Genomic DNA, 21,453 nt, shown 5'->3' with positions numbered 1-21,453 from the left:
GTCCTTTTTTTTCACCATTTCCGTGCGCAAGTTGGAAAAATCTGACTTCCCACTTTCCTCAAATGCAGAAATATCTAAGTTTGGTCACGTGACGTTTGTAAACTGAGCCATGATTGGTCGCTATACCTGAGCCTTGAACAGCTGTGATGTCATTTTCAGTGGACAGCAAATGGCAAAATGGCCGCCCTCTGGGGTGTATTGGCTCGTGGGGCTGCATAGAACATATTGTAAAGAACGTTTTTGACTTGACTTCTTTACATTTGAAAGTCTGTACTCTTATCATCTTATCATTTTTAATCATGAATAACTTCTTTCACCAGAGTTTTTTTTTTTAAAGAGTTATTATTATTATTATTATTATTATTATTATTATTATTATTATTATTTTACACTGGTCATGCTAGAGTGTGAATAGTTGTGTCACCCATGCAGTAGGCCAATTTAGTGGGCAAAAGGCAGGTTCTAGCGCCCCCCTTGTCAGCCTGTGGTGACATTGAGGAATGTTTACCTGGAACAGTAGGCTACTAACCAGATCATATCTCACTGCAGCCCACTGTTGATGACGATGATGATGATGATGATGATGATGACGAAGCCCTTTGAGACTCTCGTGATTGAGGTCTATCTAGATAAACTGACATGATGATGATGATGATGATGATGATGATGAAGATGATGACGATGATGACGACGACGATGACGACGAAGCCATCCTCTCAGCCAACCTCTCCCGACTGCAACGAAGCATGTCAGCATCCGCAGCGCTTGTAAAAGGCGCTTTGTGCATCCCTAATCCGCTGTGATGTCACCGCGCAGGAGGAGGGGCTCCGTTCTCCGCTTTAGCCCGACAACTTGTCGTCGTCTGGAGGGACCAACCGAACCGAACCGCAGCAAGCCGACCGAGCCAGCAGGCACCGGGGGGAGGAGGAGGTGGCAGGGATGTACACGGCCAGAGCCGGACCACTAATCTACTGACACGCAGGTAACCCGATGACTAATAACTGTGTGTTGCGGGTGTTTGACTGTTTATATAAGGCGTTGTTTTTACGACACCTGCCCGGATGTAAGCGTCTGGAAGCGCATCGAGACAGGTGACAGATTGTTCCTCTATTACATAATTATTTTGAATACGCCGAGATGAATGCATCGGGAAAGATCCGCGTCATGTTATTTTTACAGAGCATGTCAATACACAACATTATTATGTTTGAGAGACACTGTCTTTTTTTCTTTTCTTTTATATTTTTTAATGCTTAGCTGCTTCTTCATTCTCATCGTGCTGCCAAATAAATGGCTTAGTTCCCTGCTAACGTAAGAGAACCGTCAAGGCAATGCATGGGAAGGGATTGAAGCACTCGACAGTTTGCCTGTACCATTCCATGTTTTTCATGGATTTTGGCGCTAGTTATTATTATTATGCAAACACGGTGCAAGAAACATGACTCTACGTGTGTGTGTGTGTGTGTGTGTGTGCGTGTGTGCGTGCGTGCGCGCGCGTGTGCGTGTGAAACAGAGAAGACAGAGAGGAGGAGGAATGATGCACTCAATTATTAAAAGGTAACGAAATCCACATATGAGTGAGCACAGAGCAAATTCAAACTAGACTAGAGCTGACTAAAAATAGGCTGTATATATATATGTATATATATATATATATATATACATATATATATATAGATATACAGTATATAGATATATATAGGTTTGAGGAACGATCGCAGAACCTTCAGGTTGGGAGATGGCCGCAGCCAATCTACCTACTGGGCCATGCCACTCCTACTGTGTCGGTATATTCCTGGTGTCAGGTGAAATCATGGAAACATGGAATCGTGTTTGTTCTCCTTTTGGACACACCAGCAATATGTTTACAAACAGTAGGAGCCACATAGCTCAAGTGGTGGAGTGGCCGTCTCTCATGCTGAAGATTTTTGTGATTTTTCCTCAGCCCTGAAGTCTTATTTTTGTTCATTTATTTTTTCACCCTCTTCCAGTTCCAAGTGAAAAACTTACTCTGGTTAGTCAGTGACTGAATATAGTCTTCTTTTTTTTTTTTTTTTTAAATCTACTCTATGAAATTTACTGTGTATGTGAGGTTTATACATAAAAAATGACTGAATAGATGCTGCTTTGCAAATATCGCCACAAACACGGGTGGGATCTTATGTTGCTTTTTACAGGTTTTGTATGCATGAAAAAAATGTTGGGTTGTTTTCCTAACCTACTCGCTGTGTAGCTGTGGATTTTGAGCAGAAAGGGTTACTTTTACCCAAGGTTGGGCTAATTATTTTTGCCTAGCATTTGTGTGGGCTGAAGAGCTGAAGCTGGTCACCATTTTGGACACAGTTAAGGAGAGATTGGTGGATGGCCCAGTGGTAAGTTAATACCCCTAAAAGGGGGCAGTGTTCAAAACCTGGTTTGGACAAATAAAAAAAACACAATTACAATATATTGGTTATAGACCCGAACAATTGCACATAAATCTAGGGATGTTCAATACCACTCTTTGTCAGGACGATACTACAGTATGAGTATAAGTATTCACTCTTTCAGTACTCACAAATACCAAGTACTGATACCTCTAGTAAACTACTTTTGATAGTTATACAACTTTATTTAACACCATGATAAAAAAAATGATCAACAAATACTTTGCTCTCTGCCGATGTGTCAAAGCTCTGTAGTATAGTGGCAACTACTACTAAGGAGGACTTATTCAATGTTAGATTTTTGTGGCCTTAAGTATCTATGGCTTGTATCGACAGCCTCCATGAATACCCGACATCTTAAAATATAAGGCTGGTGTCCGCCCGATACAAATACCTGCTAACCCACCCCTGAATAAATTGTAATTTTGTCATTTTTAAACATTGTTTTGTGCATCTAACAGACAGCATAGAGGTATAGTGTCTGCTTTCCATAAGGTTCAGACAGGCATTTCTTCTCCAAAACCTCAGGTAATGTTCATGTTAGTGCAGTACAATATTTGATTCCGGCTTTGGGTGCAACACCCGATTATGTGGGTCATTGCACCAATCATACGACGGAGGCAGATATCACTTGCGTAATACTTGATGTCTTTTTGTGCTTCCGCTTTTTCTTGATATTGCATAACACACTGTTACTGCCGCACCAATCATTTGAAAAATCCAAATGTCAAATTGTGACTTCATCTCACAGAGGGATTTCCAGACACAAATTATTCATACCATAGCTAATTTAAATTTTAGGTTGTTGAGTGCAAACGACACATGACGTGTGGCAAAGGACTTTTAGAAGAAAAGAATAACCTGTTTGCCAATTTTTTTTCCATAAAAAAAAAAATTGTATAACAGATTTCATTGGACAATTTTTTGCATTATTTTAAAGCGTTCTGGTAAGTTTTAATGTAATCTAGAATAGGACCAGACAACTTTTATGCCTGTCAGGGCCTTACCCCGAGGATCAGACTGTGACCAGCGACCTACTACAATCACAATTAATGTTGAACTAAAAAGCAAAAATCTATGTTGAAGAAAAAAAAGTCCATGATAATTAGTAAACACATGTATATAACCTACATCAAGTGAGTTTGTCCACTTCTCAAATTAAGATATTTTTTGCATAGGCTAATTAAAAATCATTAAAAAAGAAATAAAAAAATGCAAATATTAGACTAATTTAACCCAAGTAAAGATAAAATACAGGATTTAAATGGTGATTTTATTTATTAAGGGGAAAAAAAACATTCAAAGCAATCTTGGCTGTGTGTGAAAAAGTACATACCATACTTGCTCCCTAATCCTAATAACGGGTTGGGCCACCTTTAGCAGCAACAACTGAAATCAAACACTTTCTCTAACTGGCAATGAGTCTTTCACATTTCATTGGAGGTATTTTGGATCACTCTTTCCTGCACAATTGCTTAAATTCAGCAAAACTGTTGTTGTTTTTTAGCATGAATAACCTTTTAAATTGGATTAAATCAATACCTTCATTTTGTGTTTTTTAAGACATTCAGAAGTTGACTTTCTGGTGTGTTTTTGATAGTTGTGCTGCTGCAGAAGTACACTTTTCATTAGGATTTTCTAGTAAAAGTTAGAATTCATGGTTCCATCAATGACAGCAAGTCATCCAGGTCGTAAAGTAACAAAGCAGCCCCAGACTAGCACACTATACCACCACTACGTTAGACTCTTGATATGATGTTCTTTTACTGAAGTGCTGTGGTACATACATATGTGGGACATACACCTTCCAAAAGGTTCAACTTTTATCTCAGTCCTTTTTCCACATAGGAAGCTTACTTGGATTATATTCATCTGATATTTACATTTTGATGATTTTGGTCATTAAAGTAGGGAAACCAGAAAAATGAGAAGAGGATATAACTACTTTTTTCCATGCAAATTGTGTTAAAATTAATCTGTGACCACAACATCATACTGCCTTTTTGCCTTTGTAATTTGTGTGTCATTTTCAGCAAGACATTCAACAACTGAAAATGTATGCATGAGTAATTTTGGTAATTAGATTACAATTTTCTGAATATATAACATTTATATTCCTTATTATTTAATCCAAAGGAATTTCCTTCAATGGCTTTTTAAAATTATTATCTGTGTTATAAAAAGCAGAAATATATTTTTGCACTAACTGTATCTGTACCTGTATTATATGCACTGTGTCTTGGAAAGACAAGTTAAGTAAAAGTAGAACATTTAGAAAATAACATTTAAGAGTAACTCCGAACGTTGAGAGAAACCAGTTGAGGTGGCTCGGGCATCTGGTTCGGATGCCTCCTGGACGCCTCCCTGGAGAGGTGTTCCGGGCATGTCCCACCGGCGGGAGGCCCCGGGGACGACCCAGGACACGCTGGAGAGACTACGTCTCTCGGCTGGGCTGGGAACGCCTTCGGATCCCGTCGGAGGAGCTACCTGAAGTGGCTGGGGAGAGGGATGTCTGGGCTTCCCTGCTAAAGCTGCTTCCCCCACGACCCGATCCAGGATAAGCAATAGATGACGGATGGATGGAAATTTAAGAGTTAAACAATAGCTGATGAATTTCAATTTCATCCTTTTGCCATTGCCATTTAACGCACCTTCCCACCACATCACCTTTGTTCGACAAGTACTAATGACTTAACTGCTTGTTGTCAACAACTACTTGTGTCTCAAAATGTAAACATTATCTTGTTATTGACGCTGCGTATGATAGCTAGCTCAAGGTCCTTGTATGCCCAAGCAGCACGTGTGCTGTTGTCGGTTGGTGTTTATCAGGAGTGGATTAGTGAGTTAATGGGTTAGCAAATCCCCAAGCCTGCAGCTTTCACTGCACCCTGACAGATGGAAGTGCAGCACTCTGCTCAAGGCCCCCGCAGATATACCGCCGCTGCTGGGCCATCTGCGACTGGGCCAAGCCCTTCTTGATGAGCCTCTCTCTAAGGTGCCTGGCATCCACCGCGCAAACTGTGCAGAGAGGATCATCCAGTAGCCCCCAGTCTACCCCGGCAGTTGGGGCTTGTGGTCAGATTACAAGATCAACTTTGGGGACTATATTAACCTTAGCCCTAGAGTTGGCTGTGTCCCTTTTCAGTATGTATTTGATTACTGACCCCCACCCCCAACCCACCTTATGGTGATGGGTATTATATCATCAATTTAATGTAATCCATCCATAACCGCTTGTCCTCACAAGGGTCGCGGGGGTCGCTGGAGCCTATTTAATTTAATCAATAATTAAATTTTAGTTAAGTGAATTAAAAATTTTGAAGCCTTCCTCTGAATCTATCCGGTCAATGACATGCTTCTAACTTTGTGGTATACTCTATGTTACCTTTGCCTTGGACCAGGGTTATAATAGTTTGGGATTTTTATTGTCATTTTTTGTTTTGTTTTCAGTTTTTTGATGTAGTTAGTTTTATTTAGTTTTTATAGTTTTTATTTTAATGATTCGTTTTAGTTGAGTTTTTCTTAGTTTTACTATTAGTCTTGTATTATTATTTAAAAATATTTCCAAAACAACCATTCACAAATCAAATACAGGTAACAGTCAACAGACTTTGAATTACAATAAGTGCAGTGCATAATACTGCTTCTAAAGTTTGATGCATCACAACCCAAACGTCTAAACTAAAGATTGGATGGCCTCGCTTTACATTCCTTGTTTGGCAAGTTGCCAACTTCGCAAGCACAGATGTGCCCTGCGGAGCTACATCATCTGGTGGCGCTTTTTTACTGTGCTTCCGTCGCTTCCATGCAACACACATAAAAGTTGTTGATAGTTTTGTAAACATAAAATGTAGTTTTCAGTTGTTTTTTTTCTTTTCTTTTTTTCAATTTTAATTTTGGTTATTTTGTTAGTTTTCATTAACTAAGAGTAAGCTATCTTTTTGTTGCTGCTATCCTCATGAACCCTTTCACCTAATTGATTGCCACCATCGGTGTAAGCTTTCTTGTACAATCTGCAGACCTGAGTAACACCAATGTCACAAAAACTACACTTTTGTCCTTTTTTTTCTCGCTTCTTCAGCCTCAGTTCCCTTAAAAGAGATTCTTTTGGCTCCCAGGTGGGCCTCAATTTTTGTTGTTGCTTCAATTACTCATTAAAAATATATATAGAGCATGTGGTATATAAATGATTAATATTGCATTATTATTGCACAAACTTGAGAGTGCAACACAAATAAAGTGTTTTAGGAGCAGCAACAGTTGCAGTCAACACACACGTACATTCATTAACAACAGGTTCTTTTGCTTGTTTTTTTCCCTAAGTAACTTAAGTAATGTATGTTGTTTGTGAAACAGAAAAAAGAAGAGCGACACGGGTGCGTTCGTGGCGGAATTGTTTGCAACCACCTCATCACTGCGCTGATGCATTTCATGACATCATACCTCCGTGACTGTTTCATGCAATTGTCTTATTTTACACTCACACAATCATTCTCAATTTCACAGTTACATAACGAGATCATAAGCAATAACAATGAGGGGTGTTTTCAGATGGACCAATATTATAAGCCCCTCTAGAGTGGAATATTTTAAGCAACGGTTAAAAAGGTAAGCCAAATTATAACAAATGATTCTAGTTACAGTCTGCACATTTTGTCCTTTTCTGGTATTCTAATCAGTAAGATTATTTTCAGAGTGTATTTTCTCAGCACGATACACAGCAAAGGCTACCACAGGAAATAACTGATGGATACCCTGGTAGCCTCATTCTATTTAATAAGCATCACAACTGGCCCTGTATCTCCCAGGACACTTATTATTCCAATCACTGGCCTATCCATCGCTCCGTGTCAGTTCTTATGCGACAACAGCAAAATATCACTTTTTGTCTTCCCACCCTGACTCCTATTTGACCTTTGGCCTCCTCTCCTTCTGCCAGCTGCTGGTGGCTGTGTGAAAGTGGATGAAAGTGCACTGAGGAGCCATACCAGTCCCAGGGGATTTGTTTTTATTGCTATTAGTATCATTGATATAAGCTGTCAGGAAAGAAAAGCAACATAATGCCTCTTACTTACTAAATTACACTGGCCCAATTGTAAGATTCTTTTTCATCTTTTGGCTGTTCATGCTTTCCCAAAAAGTTGCATGTTAGATCAGTTGAAGACTCTAAAATGTCAAAAGGTGTGTTGTAAATGGTTGTTTATGTGTCCCCTACCTTCGATTGGAAACCTGTTCTACTTGTGCCCCGTCTTGTTAACCAAAGTCAGTTGATACAATCCTCTCTTGTGACCCGAATGAGGACAAATGGTCTAGAGCAACGATTCTCAAAATGTTTACACCAAATACAATCTCAATACACACGTAACATTGCATTTTAAATCAAACGATTTACTGGATGACAGAGAGATCGAGTACACAGCTATTTGCCTTTTTCTGCTGGATGCAGAAGAAGGTCTAATCTGTCCAAAATGGTTTCAATTCTTTAGATAGTGTTGGAGAAAATGATCTTTTCCTCCGCATGTTCATTTTCTTTCGGGTAGTGAGAATGTTGGTTATCCGAATGCAGCCTGGAGATCGATGAACAGTCACGTCGAAGCTTTTATTTCTACAGAATATTCCGGGCACAAGCGAGTTCCCAGACAATGGCTGCAGCCTCTCGCAAGTGCCAAGATTTCAGAGCACTAACAACATTCTTATACTATCTTGAAGGGCGGTACTACAAAATCCCCAAGTCCCCAGCCCACCCGGAGTTCACCAGACATGAGACAAGACTTTTACAGACATCATTCAATACACATTGACTTCAAACACAGACAAATGGTCTATTGTTGTGGAAATAGAGGAGGCCCCCCCAGACAAACCGGCACGAGCAGAAATTGCAACATCACTCACAAAGACACATCCACAGATAAAAGTTCTACTGAGGAAATAAATAAATTAACACAGTTATGACTAAATCTGGGCAGAAAACCCTCTTCAATAGGCAGATAGATAGGAGGATGCTGAGCCAGGAGGACAGGTCATAGTGACACAATGGCGTAGCTCAAGTCACCTATCAAATTATTAAGAGGGCTTATCTAACAAACCTTTCCGATTTGTCTGATCATTTGTTTATATTGTGTTCTGTCTCTGTGTCTGAAGGGTTTCCATGTAGGTGAAAGGACTATGTTTTAAAAATTGGAATCAAATTACCCCAGTAAAATGAGCCAGAAGTATCCGGAAGAGGAGAGTGGGGAAGTGGATGAGGAATGCCCTGCAGCCTCAGGTTCTCAGAGGACAAGGCAGAATAACGGTTCAGTGCCTGGAGAACCTCCTGTACGTCGACCCTGGAGGCCATGTCAGATGCTCAGTCCGGATGGAGAGTTGAATCCACATCATCATCACCACCATCACCAACCTCCTTATCATCACCACCCACCTGCAGGTCGTGGTGGTCCACAACGGCAACGCCGGCGTCCACCATCAGTACAAGGGCAAAGTCAAAGTCAGGCAATTTTTTCTGGCTCTATCCCAGAAGCTGTTCCCTGCCACGAAAGTCAAAACACTGAACCACGTCCTGTCCAGCAGCTTCGGCCCGCTGTCACCCGTTACCGCCGTCGTGGTGACCCAAATCCGAGGCTCAAAGGTCAAAGGCAGAGACCACTAATCAAGGAGACACAGGAATCTTTATCAGTTTCAGAGCACAGAGAAGGTCATACCGAAATGACAGTTACAGATGGTCTTTCTAAGGAACAATTACCGGACAGGGGATCTCCCCACCTGACTTCTGTTACTGTGGTCACCCCAACCCATCTGTCACCGGGGCCAGTTCATCTTGACTTCCAACCAGACCTTCAAGAAGGTGCTGTGGCCTGTGAGAAAGACGTTAAGGAGAACGAAGAACCAGGACCCGCAGAGGATGGAGCAGATCAGCACTCAACCACAGATCACTCTTGCTGCCCCTCCGACAACATGCATGCAGTTCAAGATGGAAGAGAGGTGACAAGAGACAAAGGGTTGGAAAACTGTGAGGAAGAGATTGACGTTCATGTTCTCGATGTTGAAGCTCAGGGGAGTGAAATCACTGATCTCTGCTCAGACACAGAAAGCGCTGCCTCACTTAGTAACGACGGACCTCTCCACAGCCCACCACCACTCCAGTCCCCGACTCCGCCATCATCTCCCGATGCACCGCTTTTCCCGCAGCTGGACCACTTCAGTGAGGAAGCCAGTATGAGCCCGCTACCCGACAATGACATGCTGCCTCAAGATGACGACGAGTGCTCGGAATCACCCCTGGAATACTACCCCAAAACCTATGCAGACTTTTATACCGAGTCCCACCAAAAGTCTTACGTGGAGTCAATTGATAATTCAGAGACAACATCCCATCCCAAATCTTTTCCAGAACCCCTTAAGAGCTCCTATTCTGAAGCACTCCGAGAACCGCGCATGCAGTCTCGTCAGAGGTCGGAGCCATATGAGGCCCAGCAGGGGTCCCACCGCGAGCCATTTGCCAGCCATAGACAGGAGAATGTCCAAAAAGCCTCCCCCAACAAGGGCTCCCATCATGCACCAAGGCGGGGCAGAGACCGAGGTCCCCATCCGTCCCAAGTGGACAGTTCTGTTGGCTGCCGGCTGCACCACTATGACGGCCAGTCTGATGGAGAGGGAAGTAGTGCCACTCAAAGCCCCATCCAGAAAACCTTTAGACAAGCAGATACACAGACGAAACATCCATCATCCGCGCTGAGCAACTCAAGAGAGACCAATGATGAGGTTGGTCTCTCAGCTGAAGAAGGTACAAAGGTCCCGGGAGACGCCATCAGCCTGGTCATAAAAGACATTAGAGAGGCCATTGAGGAGGTTAAGACCAAGACGATACGCTCCCCCTACACACCTGACCAGCCTGTGGAACCCATTTGGGTAATGAGACAGGAGATCAGCCCGACAGAGGAGGTCGACCCACTACAGATGATGGCAGGCCATGTAAGTATGATCCTCATTTCTCCCCCCCCAAAATTGGCCTTTGATTCATTGAAGTGATTATTCATTCCGACTAGGGATGCTTGATACCACTTTTTTTAAACCAATACCGATATTCAAATCATCAGTACTCACCGATACCGATACCAAGTGCCGATACCAGTAGTAATTATGTTGCATAACATTTCCACACACAAAAAAAAAACAATGAAAAAAATAAGAAGACATGTATACTACAGCAAATTTCCTTAAAATTTATGGCAATTATACTTTTTCAATTTGCTCATAAAAGTCATTTTGCAAAGAGCACACAATAAAATGAATTTAAAAAAATCGATAAATAAGATGAAACAAATAATCCAGTGGTTAGGAGTGCAGTGCAAAGAGTGCAAAGAATTCAATTCAATACAATAGGGCTTCAAGTAATTTAGTAATATCTACCATGTTAAGAATTAGCCTACTCAAGCTGTTAAGTGTGTGATGTTTAATTATGTCTTGTTGTGAAATCCATGCTTTTAATTTGTAAGGCTGCTCTGTTTTTCCGGTTCCTGTATCACGTTCTCCATTCATTACAAAAATAATATAGTATGTATACTAGAGCTGTGCGGTACTTGAGATTTTGGTATCGATCGATACCAAGTAAATACTGGTGCCATTATCGCCGATATCGTTAACCGATACCAATTACTTTTAGGTTAATAAAATAGTATAGTATTTTAAATCATTTGTCCTTTTAAATAACTTTAAAACAATCTAATTAGACTTTATTGTAAAGTTCTTAAACATGCCATAAAAATATCCTCAATGGAAAAATACCAGGGCTGTTATTTAAATTTGTAATGTACAAGTAATAATCTTCATAATATCCGTCCCTGTCACTCTTCTGCACTCAAAGAAACGCCAGCCACCGAAGTTTCTCTAGTCTAGTCACATTACATAAACGATATACTTACATGTTGTGCTACACTAAAACTTAGCTCAACTAGTATTCGGACAACCTCAAACGAAGCATAATATGACTCATTGTCATATTATGTCATTCACTGTTAACATAATTATTTGTTACCGCCAGTGCTGCCCACTGCTGTCATTGGCAGGCTGGCACATGCGCGTGTGCTACAAAGGGATTGTGGGAGGGTCCGATGAGAAACCAAAATAAATAAATAAATGTAAAATACTGATTCTAGTGCTCTGATATCGATATGATACTGGTATTCACGTTAGTATCGATTATATCGATACTTGGATCGATTTGCACAGCCCTAATTAATGTACACCCAATTCACACTGACTGCGGAACAGATGCGGTGCGTTTTCCGTACGGCCGCCGCAAGGAATAGAAAGCATTGGAGTCTACGTGTCAATTCAGACCAGCTGCAGTGCGGTGCAGAAGGGATGCGGCACTGCGAAAGGTTTCCACATTTTTTCCCGGACGCCGCATGCGGATTTGCATGAAGTTGAAGAAATTACACGAGCCAAACCGGAAGCCGAGTGTCGGCATCAAGGTAAATCCGGTATATTCCAAAATAAAACAGTTTGCAAATTCATTTTCTGGGGGAGGCAAGCTAGCATATTCTGACATGAGTCGGACATTTAAGACAAAAAATGAGCTCAGATTAAATTAAACATGACAAAATAACACTATTTAAACACAAAACTTACTTACCCATGATAGAAGAGCCATGGTAGAAGTCACAGAAATAATGTCCAAAAGCATATCGATGTGACAGCAGGCAAGTGTGGCTATTGCTTACAAATAGGACTCTACATACTCTGAACGTGATTTTGTGGTCTGTCGGGTGCAGATTTCCGGACACGGACAGCTTACGCAACGCACGCGGTGGGAATTGCAGTCCGTGTGGATGCCGTACGGAAAATGCCCTGCGTCGGTTCCGCAGTCAGTGTGAATTGGGCATTAAAGAGCTATAAGTAGCATCTGCAGGGCCTTAAACGGCACCGTTGTATTTTTAGCACCCCAGCTCTGACGTGGCAATTAAGCGCCTGGCAAACGTAAACGAGACAAATAAATTTAAGTTACGTGAGCTACAAACATATACAGTGGTACCTCGGATTTTGAACATAATTAGTTCCTGCGAAGTGTTTAAAATCTGAATTGTTCAACCTCTGAAACATTTTTTCCCATAGGAAATAATGTAAATGCAATTAATCCGTTTCCAAGCTCTAAAAACTATTTTAATTTCTATTTATGTTTTTACATTTACAGTACAGTACAGTATTTAAACAATAAAAATACCTTACCTTACTTGTTTTGGCGTGATGGCATCAGTGGATGATAGATGCTATGCTAATGCTAGCTTTAGTTCAGTGCTGAGTTTGTGTATTTTACATTGGGCATATTGTTAGACTACTAAGCGGTCCTTGTGTGCGCTGTTTAACGTCAGGCATGTTGTTGAACAGCTAAGGGGGTCTTCGTGCCAGTATTTACAGAAGTAGTCACGGTAGTAACCCAACTGCGCGATCATTTCCTTCCTAATTCCACTGTGGTTCGTAGCACTGTATGTTTTTCTTTGCTGCCACTGGCACTGTTGTCTTTCTTTGGGCCCATGGCAAAGAAAATTGTCGTTGAAAAATCAAAATGCACTTGCAAGTATGGAGCACCTCAAGAGTATTCACAATCTGACTGGAAATGAGCAGCACATCGTCTCAACTACCGCAACGTGAGCATTTGGCATTGCTCGGCTTCGCTCGTTTACCCGTTTTCAAGGTATGTTCGGCTTAGCTTGCTTTGCTTGGGTGTCCGAACGCCGAAAATGAGTTCAAACTCTGAGGCATTTTTTACTCCGATTTTTGGGTTGAAGTCTGAATTGTACGAGTTCCGAGACGTTCAAACTCCGGGGTTCCACTGTATAACACTAACCCACATTGAATGACAGATATACTGTAGGTGATATTACTCACAACTTACTTATTCTCAGTAACGCACACCAAAATGGCGCTGCCGGAAGTAATGAAATAAACAAGTGTTACCTCATAACAGAGGAAAAAAACGAGATGGAACACAACTTTTGTTCCCCCCAGTCTTTCTGACAGTTCCTGACCGAAAAATGGCCACAAGAGCGGGGGCTGATACCAGTATCGATATCCGTCTCCAGTACCTATACCATGAAATGTGTGACCTGGTATCAGCCCGATACCTGGTATCGGTAATCGCCCATCCCTAATTCCGACCTACAAATTCTATTTCCTCCTTTTTGTTTCCTACTACATTGTTCATTTTTATCCCTTTCCTAGTCAGTGTCCAGGTCTCCGACTCAGCATGCCTCATTGTCAGATCAGGAGTCTGGCAGTCCGCTGAATGTCGAGTCGTCCAGAGCAGGCCTTTTCCAACAATATCGCGAGCATCAGCCCCAAGGCCGCCAATCGCATCAGAGGGATGGCGCGATGCAACCGCACCCATACACGCAGCCTAGTCAAGCACAGCAACATCACCAACAGAGTCAACACAATCAGCAGCCACCTGTCCAAAAGGTGATGTCATTCGACCATTAAAACACAAGAAAGCCCTTACATGTGCAATGTTTCACTTCTTTGATGTAAGATTATTATGCTTTTTTTGTATAGAGTCGCAGATCTCTTCCACAGTTTCCCACATTTGTGGATGGTGAGTAGACAACATGTGTACATGTGCAGGTGCCAGTGTGCACTAGTTAGCCCTAAGGACAACTTGAGTAGTTCACAGGTCTGTTCTAAAAATAGCTCACCAGTGATAAAACACACTGGGACTTGCTAAGATTAATTAAAACAGAAACAAATAAAACTAACATTTTATTTATTTATTCAATTTATATAATTAAAGTTAACATGGTACCTGTTTCTTAATGTACCAATATTCTATATTTGGTTTAAAAATATTTTTTTGGTGTTCAATGGATTTTTTTTTTTTTACTCAAATATTAAAAAAAAAAAAAAAGAAGGGAAATTTAAGAGCTGTAATTTTAATACTGTGATACCGGAATACTTTTGCTCATATTTATCATACCATCAGAATCTAATATCGGCCCATGCCTAGTACTGTCTGTAATAAATAAATAAATGAATAAATTTGTATTAGGTTGGTATGGAAGCATTTGAATACCATGAAAACACATTAAAGGGAAACTTGACTCATTGAGCCATTTTCACCAGTAAAAAGTTAATATTTTGTACAGAATAAATTTGATAACTTCATTATTTTTCATGTAAAATTAATACCTTTAAAAACGAATTTATCCACTTGTCAACTGAAGATGACATTAGTAGGTAGCGACCAATCATGGCTCAGTTTGCTTAGATGATTGGTCGTTACCTACTTGCTCAGCGCAGGTGATGTCATCTTCAGTCAATAGCAAGTGGTGGAAAATGTCTTTTTAAAGGTATTAATAATATATGAAAAATAATAAAGTTATCAGATTAACTCTGGACAAAATATTAACTTTTTACTGCTTAAACTGTCTGTCTGTCTGAGTTAAGTATCCCTTTAAATATTATGCAGTGACAGTGTGAGCAAGGCGATATTTGTATTTTCATACTGCCAAATGTCCCATTACTTTTGTCCTTTTAGTGTCACATATGCAAACATTCTTGTGCCTGATGAGTGCATTTCATCTTTGTAGTCCCGGGACCATGTGACCCTGACGACCTTATTGATGGCATCATTTTTGCCGCAACCTACCTGGGATGCACACACCTGCTGTCAGAGAGGACACCCACAAAGAGCGCGCGCATGCAACAGGCTCAAGAAGCCATGAACAGAGTGCGGGTATGTTTTTCACGGTGATTCGTGAGCTTTTGAATTATGAAGTATGAAGTGGTGAACTAGTTAATATTAAAATGGGTGAACGTAACTTTGGATTAGTCTGTGTAGAAAACGAACTTTCTCTACAATGGGTTTCGAGAGTGACAAGGTAACATGTCACCGCGAGACTGCGTTAAAAAATGGATGAACGACTGAATGAATAAATGAATGAAATTCTACGCTGTTGACCTGTGAGTTGTGCTCTATATCTCTGCAGGCAGCACAGAAACAAGCAAATAACAGGAAAAAGGTGAGCTGTCTCTCCTCTCTTTTTTTCTTGGAAAATGGAAGTTTATGTTGAGAAGTCAGTGCTCATATAGCTAATTTTAAATGTTACAATTGTCTCTTCATTTTAAAATGAAGTTATTTCTCTTTTTATTTTTAAGCCTGGAGAACCCACGGGGTCAAATTTGGCCCCTATAAATTCTGCTACTCAAATAACAAAGACCTTTTTTTTTTTTTACAAATTTAACTTCAAAAGTCCAGAGTGCCACTTCTGACCCTGCATGGCGCCATCTAGTGGATGAATATTGCACTTACATGAGCCAGAGTGGTGGCGACAAGATGGCTAAAATGCAACAAATAAAACAAAAAAATTATATTGTTCAATGTGGCTCAATGTATAGCTTCAATGTATTTGATTGATTATTTTTTTAAATTCTAAATAGTTTACTGACAGTTTTTGTTATTCTGATTTTTCAAAATGATACCCCTAAATTCCAAAGGGTCAAATTTCGCCCTAATCCTAAATTAGGGAATAAAATGAAAAAAAAAAACATTGAAAAAACATATATTTTGGTGTTCAGTGAACTTATAGCAGTCATTTAATGTATAATTCATAATTTTCCAAAGAAGAAAAGGGTTCTTGGGTTCTCCAGGGTTAATTCTATCTGTTTTTGTCAATGTTGGTGTTTCTGCAGAGTCCTGACAGTGAGGCTCCATGTAGTGCTGAGGTGGATCTTTTCATGTCCACGCAAAGAATCAAAGTTCTCAACGCAGATACTCAGGTGACGATACATATATTAGCCTTTAGTACGAAGAGGAATTGTGTTCACGCAGTTGTGTAGCATGTCAAAATGGCCATCGAACCCCAAATGGTGCACTTGAAAATGACCCAGATGGCTTTTTCTGAACATGAACATATCCTTTTTTTGTGACCTTATAGGAGTCTTTAATGGATTTGCCGCTGAGGACCATTTCCTACATTGCCGACATTGGCAACATGGTGGTCCTGATGGCACGGGGGAAGATGGTGCGGTCCCGCAGCGCGCAGGAAAGCTTGGAGCACACAGCTGAGCAAACCACCATGTCCAATGATGACAGACGGCTCTACAGGATGATCTGTCACGTCTTTGAGTCTGAAGATGTGAGTCAGTGCTCACATGGGTTTGGTTAGATGTAGATTCAAATTTGGATAATTTGTATTTTCAAGTTGATGTTACAAAAGATTTATTATCATTAGACACACTAAGAATAAAAATATGAATACTGTAGATATAAGAATAATATCAATACATCCATTTTACATATTACTTATTAGCATCACGAGCGAGCTGGAATCTATCCCGGTGGTAAAAGTCCTCACATGTGTAAAAAAGAAGTACTGGTTCTACTTTGTTTTAGCCACGCCCCAAAAACACAAACAGCTGAAATGGTGAAAACAACTTTAACATTATACAGTTAACCATTGAAGGTTTTGGATTACATGTTCGCAGTCCAGCTATTTCGCTGATTTATTATAATAATAATAATAATTATGTATTTATTTTACAGTTGATTACTGTTATTTCGTTATGCCATGTTTATGTTGTGTGTAATTCCACAGTCGACCTCTAAGATGAGGCACACTATTTCCATCCATCCATCCATTTTCTTGACCGCTTTTCCTCACAAGGGTCACGGGGGATGCTGGAGCCTATCCCAGCTGGCTTCGGGTAGTAGGCGGGGTACACCCTGAACTGGTTGCCAGCCAATCGCAGGGCACACAGAGACAAACAACCATACTCACAATCACACCTATGGACAATTTGGAGTGTTCAATTAACCTGCCATGCATGTCTTTGGAATGTGGGAGGAAACCGGAGTACCCGGTGAAAACCCACGCAAGCACGGGGAGAACATGCAAACTCCACCCAGGAAGGCCGAAGCCTGGACTCGATCTCACGTCCTCTGCACTGGGAGGCGGACGTGCTAACCAGTCAGCCACCGTGCTGCTCGCACAATATTTCATTTGAGACAAAATTTAACTAAAGAACATTGAAAACACTTTTTTTTTTTTTTTTTATTGTTTTTACTTAAGGTCTACTACAACGCTGCTTTTTACGCCAAAAGAAAGCAACAGTTATTATAAAGTAGCCCCTATCTTTGAACAAAATGAATTTCTGTAAACATATATTTGATTGGTACGCTGCTTATATAATATTTTGTGTTATCTATTGTTCTTGCTCTCTCAATACATTCAATAATATTAATAGTGAGTGTGTATAAAAGTCTTGAAAAGATAAGTGCTAAAAATACTATAAAAACGAACATGGGTGTATTTAAATATGGTATTGCTATATCACAGATTTCACTTATTGAGGGGGTAGTCTGGAACTTAACCCCACCAATGGATGGGAGAACAACTGTATCCCAGCAATGCAGTACTGTATTACATTCTTCTCTTTTCTCTCTTGCATGTATTATGTAAATTAGCCCCACTGTTACATTACAATGGGGTGGAAGTGTAAAATAACTAACTCACAGGCACATTTTCAGAAATTGGCAGAAATCAACAGCTTGACTGTTTCACACTTGATAAGTGAGCAGCCAAAATCAATCAATCAATCAATTTTCAAAATATGTCAATTTCAAGGTTAGAATGAAACAGGTACACCTATGGCGCCATTTTGAGTTGTTTTCTCAGGATGAAAATGTCTTCATCTCTTCTCCAGGCGCAGCTTATTGCTCAGTCCATTGGACAGTCCTTCAGTGTGGCCTATCAGGAGTTCCTCAGGGCCAACGGCATCGACCCCGAGGATCTGAGTCAGAGAGAGTACAGCGACCTACTCAACACTCAGGACATGTACAACGACGACCTCATCCACTTCTCCAAGTCTGAAAACTGTCGAGATGTAAGTCAACCAGTAGGTGGCATCAGAGTGCTGGCGCTTCTTCAGACTGATAGAGCTCAACACATTAGAAATTTGGCTTTCCATAATATCAATATCAAGTATGAAAAATGATCAATACGCCTATTTCATTGGGCAAGGAGCCATTTTGAAATAGATGGTGTGATGTGTATGGAAAACACTTCTCACCATAAATTTAAAGATTACATTTTGAATAAATTATAAAGCCAGTCTTTTTTGTTTGTTTTAGGTTTACATTGAGAAGCAGAAGGGGGAGATTCTGGGTGTGGTGATAGTGGAATCGGGCTGGGGGTCCATCCTCCCCACCGTCATCATCGCCAGCATGATGCACGCCGGTCCCGCAGAGAAGTCCGGTCGACTCAACATCGGCGACCAGATCATGACCATTAACGGCACAAGCCTAGTAGGTTTACCGCTCAGCACCTGCCAGAGCATCATCAAGGTACGGCGGCCAATTTCGCTTTCTCGGATTCTATTCTGTTAGCTAGTCTAATTCAGTCGTCCTTCAGGGGCTTAAGTCACAGTGCAGGATCAAGATGAACATTGTCCGGTGTCCGCCCGTTACCATGGTGCTCATCCGCAGGCCGGACCTCAGATATCAACTGGGTTTCAGTGTCCAGAACGGCATTGTGAGTATAATGACAGGGAGTAAGCTTTTGTGTGGAAACCACAATTCATAATCAATGCGTGATTTTTAGTGGTTAATTGTATTTCATTACATTTTGTGTGAAAATCTGGCGACTGGAGTTTGACTCGAATGACACGTCTGCTTCCAAATAACAATTGTTTCATATATGATACATTTGTGTGCAGATCTGCAGCCTAATGAGGGGCGGAATCGCAGAGAGGGGCGGCGTACGCGTTGGCCACCGCATAATTGAAATCAACAGTCAGAGTGTGGTGGCGACACCTCACGAGAGGATCGTCCAGATCCTGTCAAATGCCATGGGAGAGGTATGCTTAGTTCCTTCACAATTTCAATTACAAATCTGAAATCTATACAGTGAGAATGAATGTTGTCACAGTATTGTCCTGCGTTTGAATTGTACACGTTGAGACAAGATGAAATATTGTCCGTCTCGATTGCAGATCCACATGAAGACGATGCCTGCAGCCATGTACCGCCTGCTTACAGCCCAGGAGCAACCTGTCTACATCTGAACACAATTCATCACGCCCGTTTTCTCTGTCTGTTCATCCCGCTTTCACTCCTTTGAGTAGCTTCCATCACTTAGCAACCTGTTTGACATCACGCTAATTGCCTTAATCTGTACAGTGCACAACAACATAGACATCAGCGTAACAAGTTGATTTATTTATTTTTTTTCATTTGAGCCACATGCTCCCTGTGATGTGGTACAGTATGTGGGACCAAAGATAAATCGACGGTCTTATTGTGCATATGTAGGCGGCAAACAGAGTAAATGTTATTTTTGGTTGAATAGCTGTCATATCTGAATGTACACGACATAATGTTGGACCTTAATATTGTCAGGGCAAGCAAAGTGTTAAACAAGTGAAGCAAAGCATGTTCATTACGGCTAAATAAACCGAAGGCAATCACCAACACCAGCTGCTTTTGTGTTTGACTTACAAGTGGACGCAGTCACCAGTTGAAGATTTCAATTCAGTCGGTTTGACTCTGTAATTTATATGAAATCACATTCATGCTACAGTATAAATTACTCCTTTAATAGTGAACATGTCAAACATTTCAAACTCAACAAGTAACAAAGCCGAAACGCTGTCAAATATATTTAACGTTAAAAAAAATATTTATTTGAAATCCCCAGTGACTACACTAAAAAAAAAAGAGAGAAGAAAAACACATTAAAAAAACCCTAACAAATCACTATGATTGTCTTCACCACATACCATTGATTGATTGGACTTAAGAGAATATACTTTGTAAAATCTATATCATTGTCTGTGGTTGCAAGAAGTTCGAAAAGAGAAATTAAATGCTGTTCCCACAACTCCAACACAAATTTTACTTGGACTTGGAAGGTCAAATGTGTTTAAGCATACAGTACTTAATCTACTGGCACCACAAATAACACTTTTTAAGAAAAATAATATTCCACGCTAAAAAAAAATTCAAGGATTTTGCAACTTTGAGACCTACACGCTATTAATATGTATCTAAGAGATTCTCCCCCATAATATGATGCAGCATTTTTCATTGACGAAGGGACACACAGCAACCGAAGCAGATGTGAAAAACAAAAAGGGAAGTTATCTAAAAAAACAACTCAGATTCTCTCAGTTAAGACTATTTTGAGCTTTTGATGTTTTGTTTGTTTGTTGTCATTATTTATGACAAGGCACTTGAACATGTGCTATTTTCCTAGTACTGTGTTCTCCAATGTAAAGTTGGGTAGAGGTACACAAGAAATCACACGACTGACCTTATTTTCTTAATGTGGATGAGCACTGCTATTCATGGGAGCATTGAAACAAACAAAATAGCTCGGATCTGACAACACGAGGCAATTCAAGCACCTCATTTCTCTTAACTTTGATTTCCATACAACATAATGTATACTTTTAAACAAAAAAAATTAAAAAGACATCGCTCACTAGATGAGTAAACAATTTCTTGTCCTGGCGGTGATGTGTGGGTCACCAGGTTCAACTGAACTACTATATGAGAGGAACGCTATAATAATATATACAACACATAGAGAAGTGATGAATGACAAAGGATAGCTGAAAATATGTGAGTGTGAGTAGGTCACCTGGTTGATCAACACACACTAAGGTCAATGTGTCTGAACCTGACATGCCCCAGGAAGTGCAAGTCACAAAATCACAGAGAGGTTCTTGAGGTGAGGCTTTTTTTTTTTTTTTTTTAACCAGCCGAGACCAGCGCGTTTGGTCACACGGACGACAAAAGTAGTGTGGAATCACAACGTTATTTGCTCCCTTTTTGGACTACAACTCAGTGTCCTTGTATTTCTGGGGGTTGTAGTAGCCCCTCTTGGTGTTGTCGGCCAGCTGCCTGCGGTACTCGGCCTCGTCGTCTTCGTGAGTTCTGCTCTCCGAGTACTGCTGCCTGGATGGAGTCTGTGGCTCCGGATTGGAGCTGGAACTGATCAAGGCACAAACACGCAGAGTGAGGAAAGGAAATGCTTCG

At 40.7% G+C, this 21,453-nt stretch overlaps 3 protein-coding genes across 11 annotated transcripts in view; 1 reads left to right on the top strand and 2 right to left on the bottom strand.

Annotated features, from left to right (window-relative positions):
- The window catches only part of LOC144063671 (MAM domain-containing protein 2-like), a 30,268-nt gene extending 29,292 nt beyond the window's left edge, over positions 1-976 (bottom strand). Inside the window, exon 1 of the mRNA XM_077585427.1 lies at positions 726-976. The gene's annotated coding sequence lies outside the window, so the exon portion shown is untranslated. The remainder of the gene's footprint in view (positions 1-725) is intronic.
- Positions 627-19,884, top strand: LOC144063670 (amyloid-beta A4 precursor protein-binding family A member 1-like). Of its 2 annotated transcripts, XM_077585425.1 has the most exons (14): positions 627-982; positions 1,514-1,557; positions 8,568-10,394; positions 13,644-13,880; positions 13,974-14,013; positions 15,005-15,150; positions 15,404-15,436; positions 16,107-16,193; positions 16,352-16,552; positions 18,120-18,299; positions 18,547-18,759; positions 18,827-18,946; positions 19,131-19,271; positions 19,407-19,884. In XM_077585425.1, the coding sequence occupies exons 3-14, from the start codon at positions 8,628-8,630 to the stop codon at positions 19,476-19,478; spliced, it is 3,237 nt and encodes a 1,078-aa protein (XP_077441551.1). In that variant the 5' UTR covers positions 627-982; positions 1,514-1,557; positions 8,568-8,627; the 3' UTR covers positions 19,479-19,884. The 2 variants fall into 2 exon arrangements, with proteins under 2 accessions (XP_077441551.1, XP_077441550.1); XM_077585424.1 differs by lacking the exon at positions 1,514-1,557 and having other exon boundaries at positions 629-982.
- tjp2a (tight junction protein 2a (zona occludens 2)) overlaps positions 19,612-21,453 on the bottom strand; it is a 45,660-nt gene continuing 43,818 nt past the window's right edge. For all 8 annotated transcript variants that reach the window (XM_077585417.1, XM_077585418.1, XM_077585415.1 and 5 more), the window contains one exon: positions 19,612-21,408. In XM_077585417.1, coding sequence (XP_077441543.1) covers positions 21,252-21,408 — 157 coding nt within the window. In that variant the 3' untranslated portion in view covers positions 19,612-21,251. The remainder of the gene's footprint in view (positions 21,409-21,453) is intronic.

The sequence above is a fragment of the Vanacampus margaritifer genome, chromosome 14 (genome assembly GCF_051991255.1).
Source record: "Vanacampus margaritifer isolate UIUO_Vmar chromosome 14, RoL_Vmar_1.0, whole genome shotgun sequence".
NCBI lineage: Eukaryota > Metazoa > Chordata > Actinopteri > Syngnathiformes > Syngnathidae > Vanacampus > Vanacampus margaritifer.
This window is presented reverse-complemented; position numbering and strand designations above follow the sequence as displayed.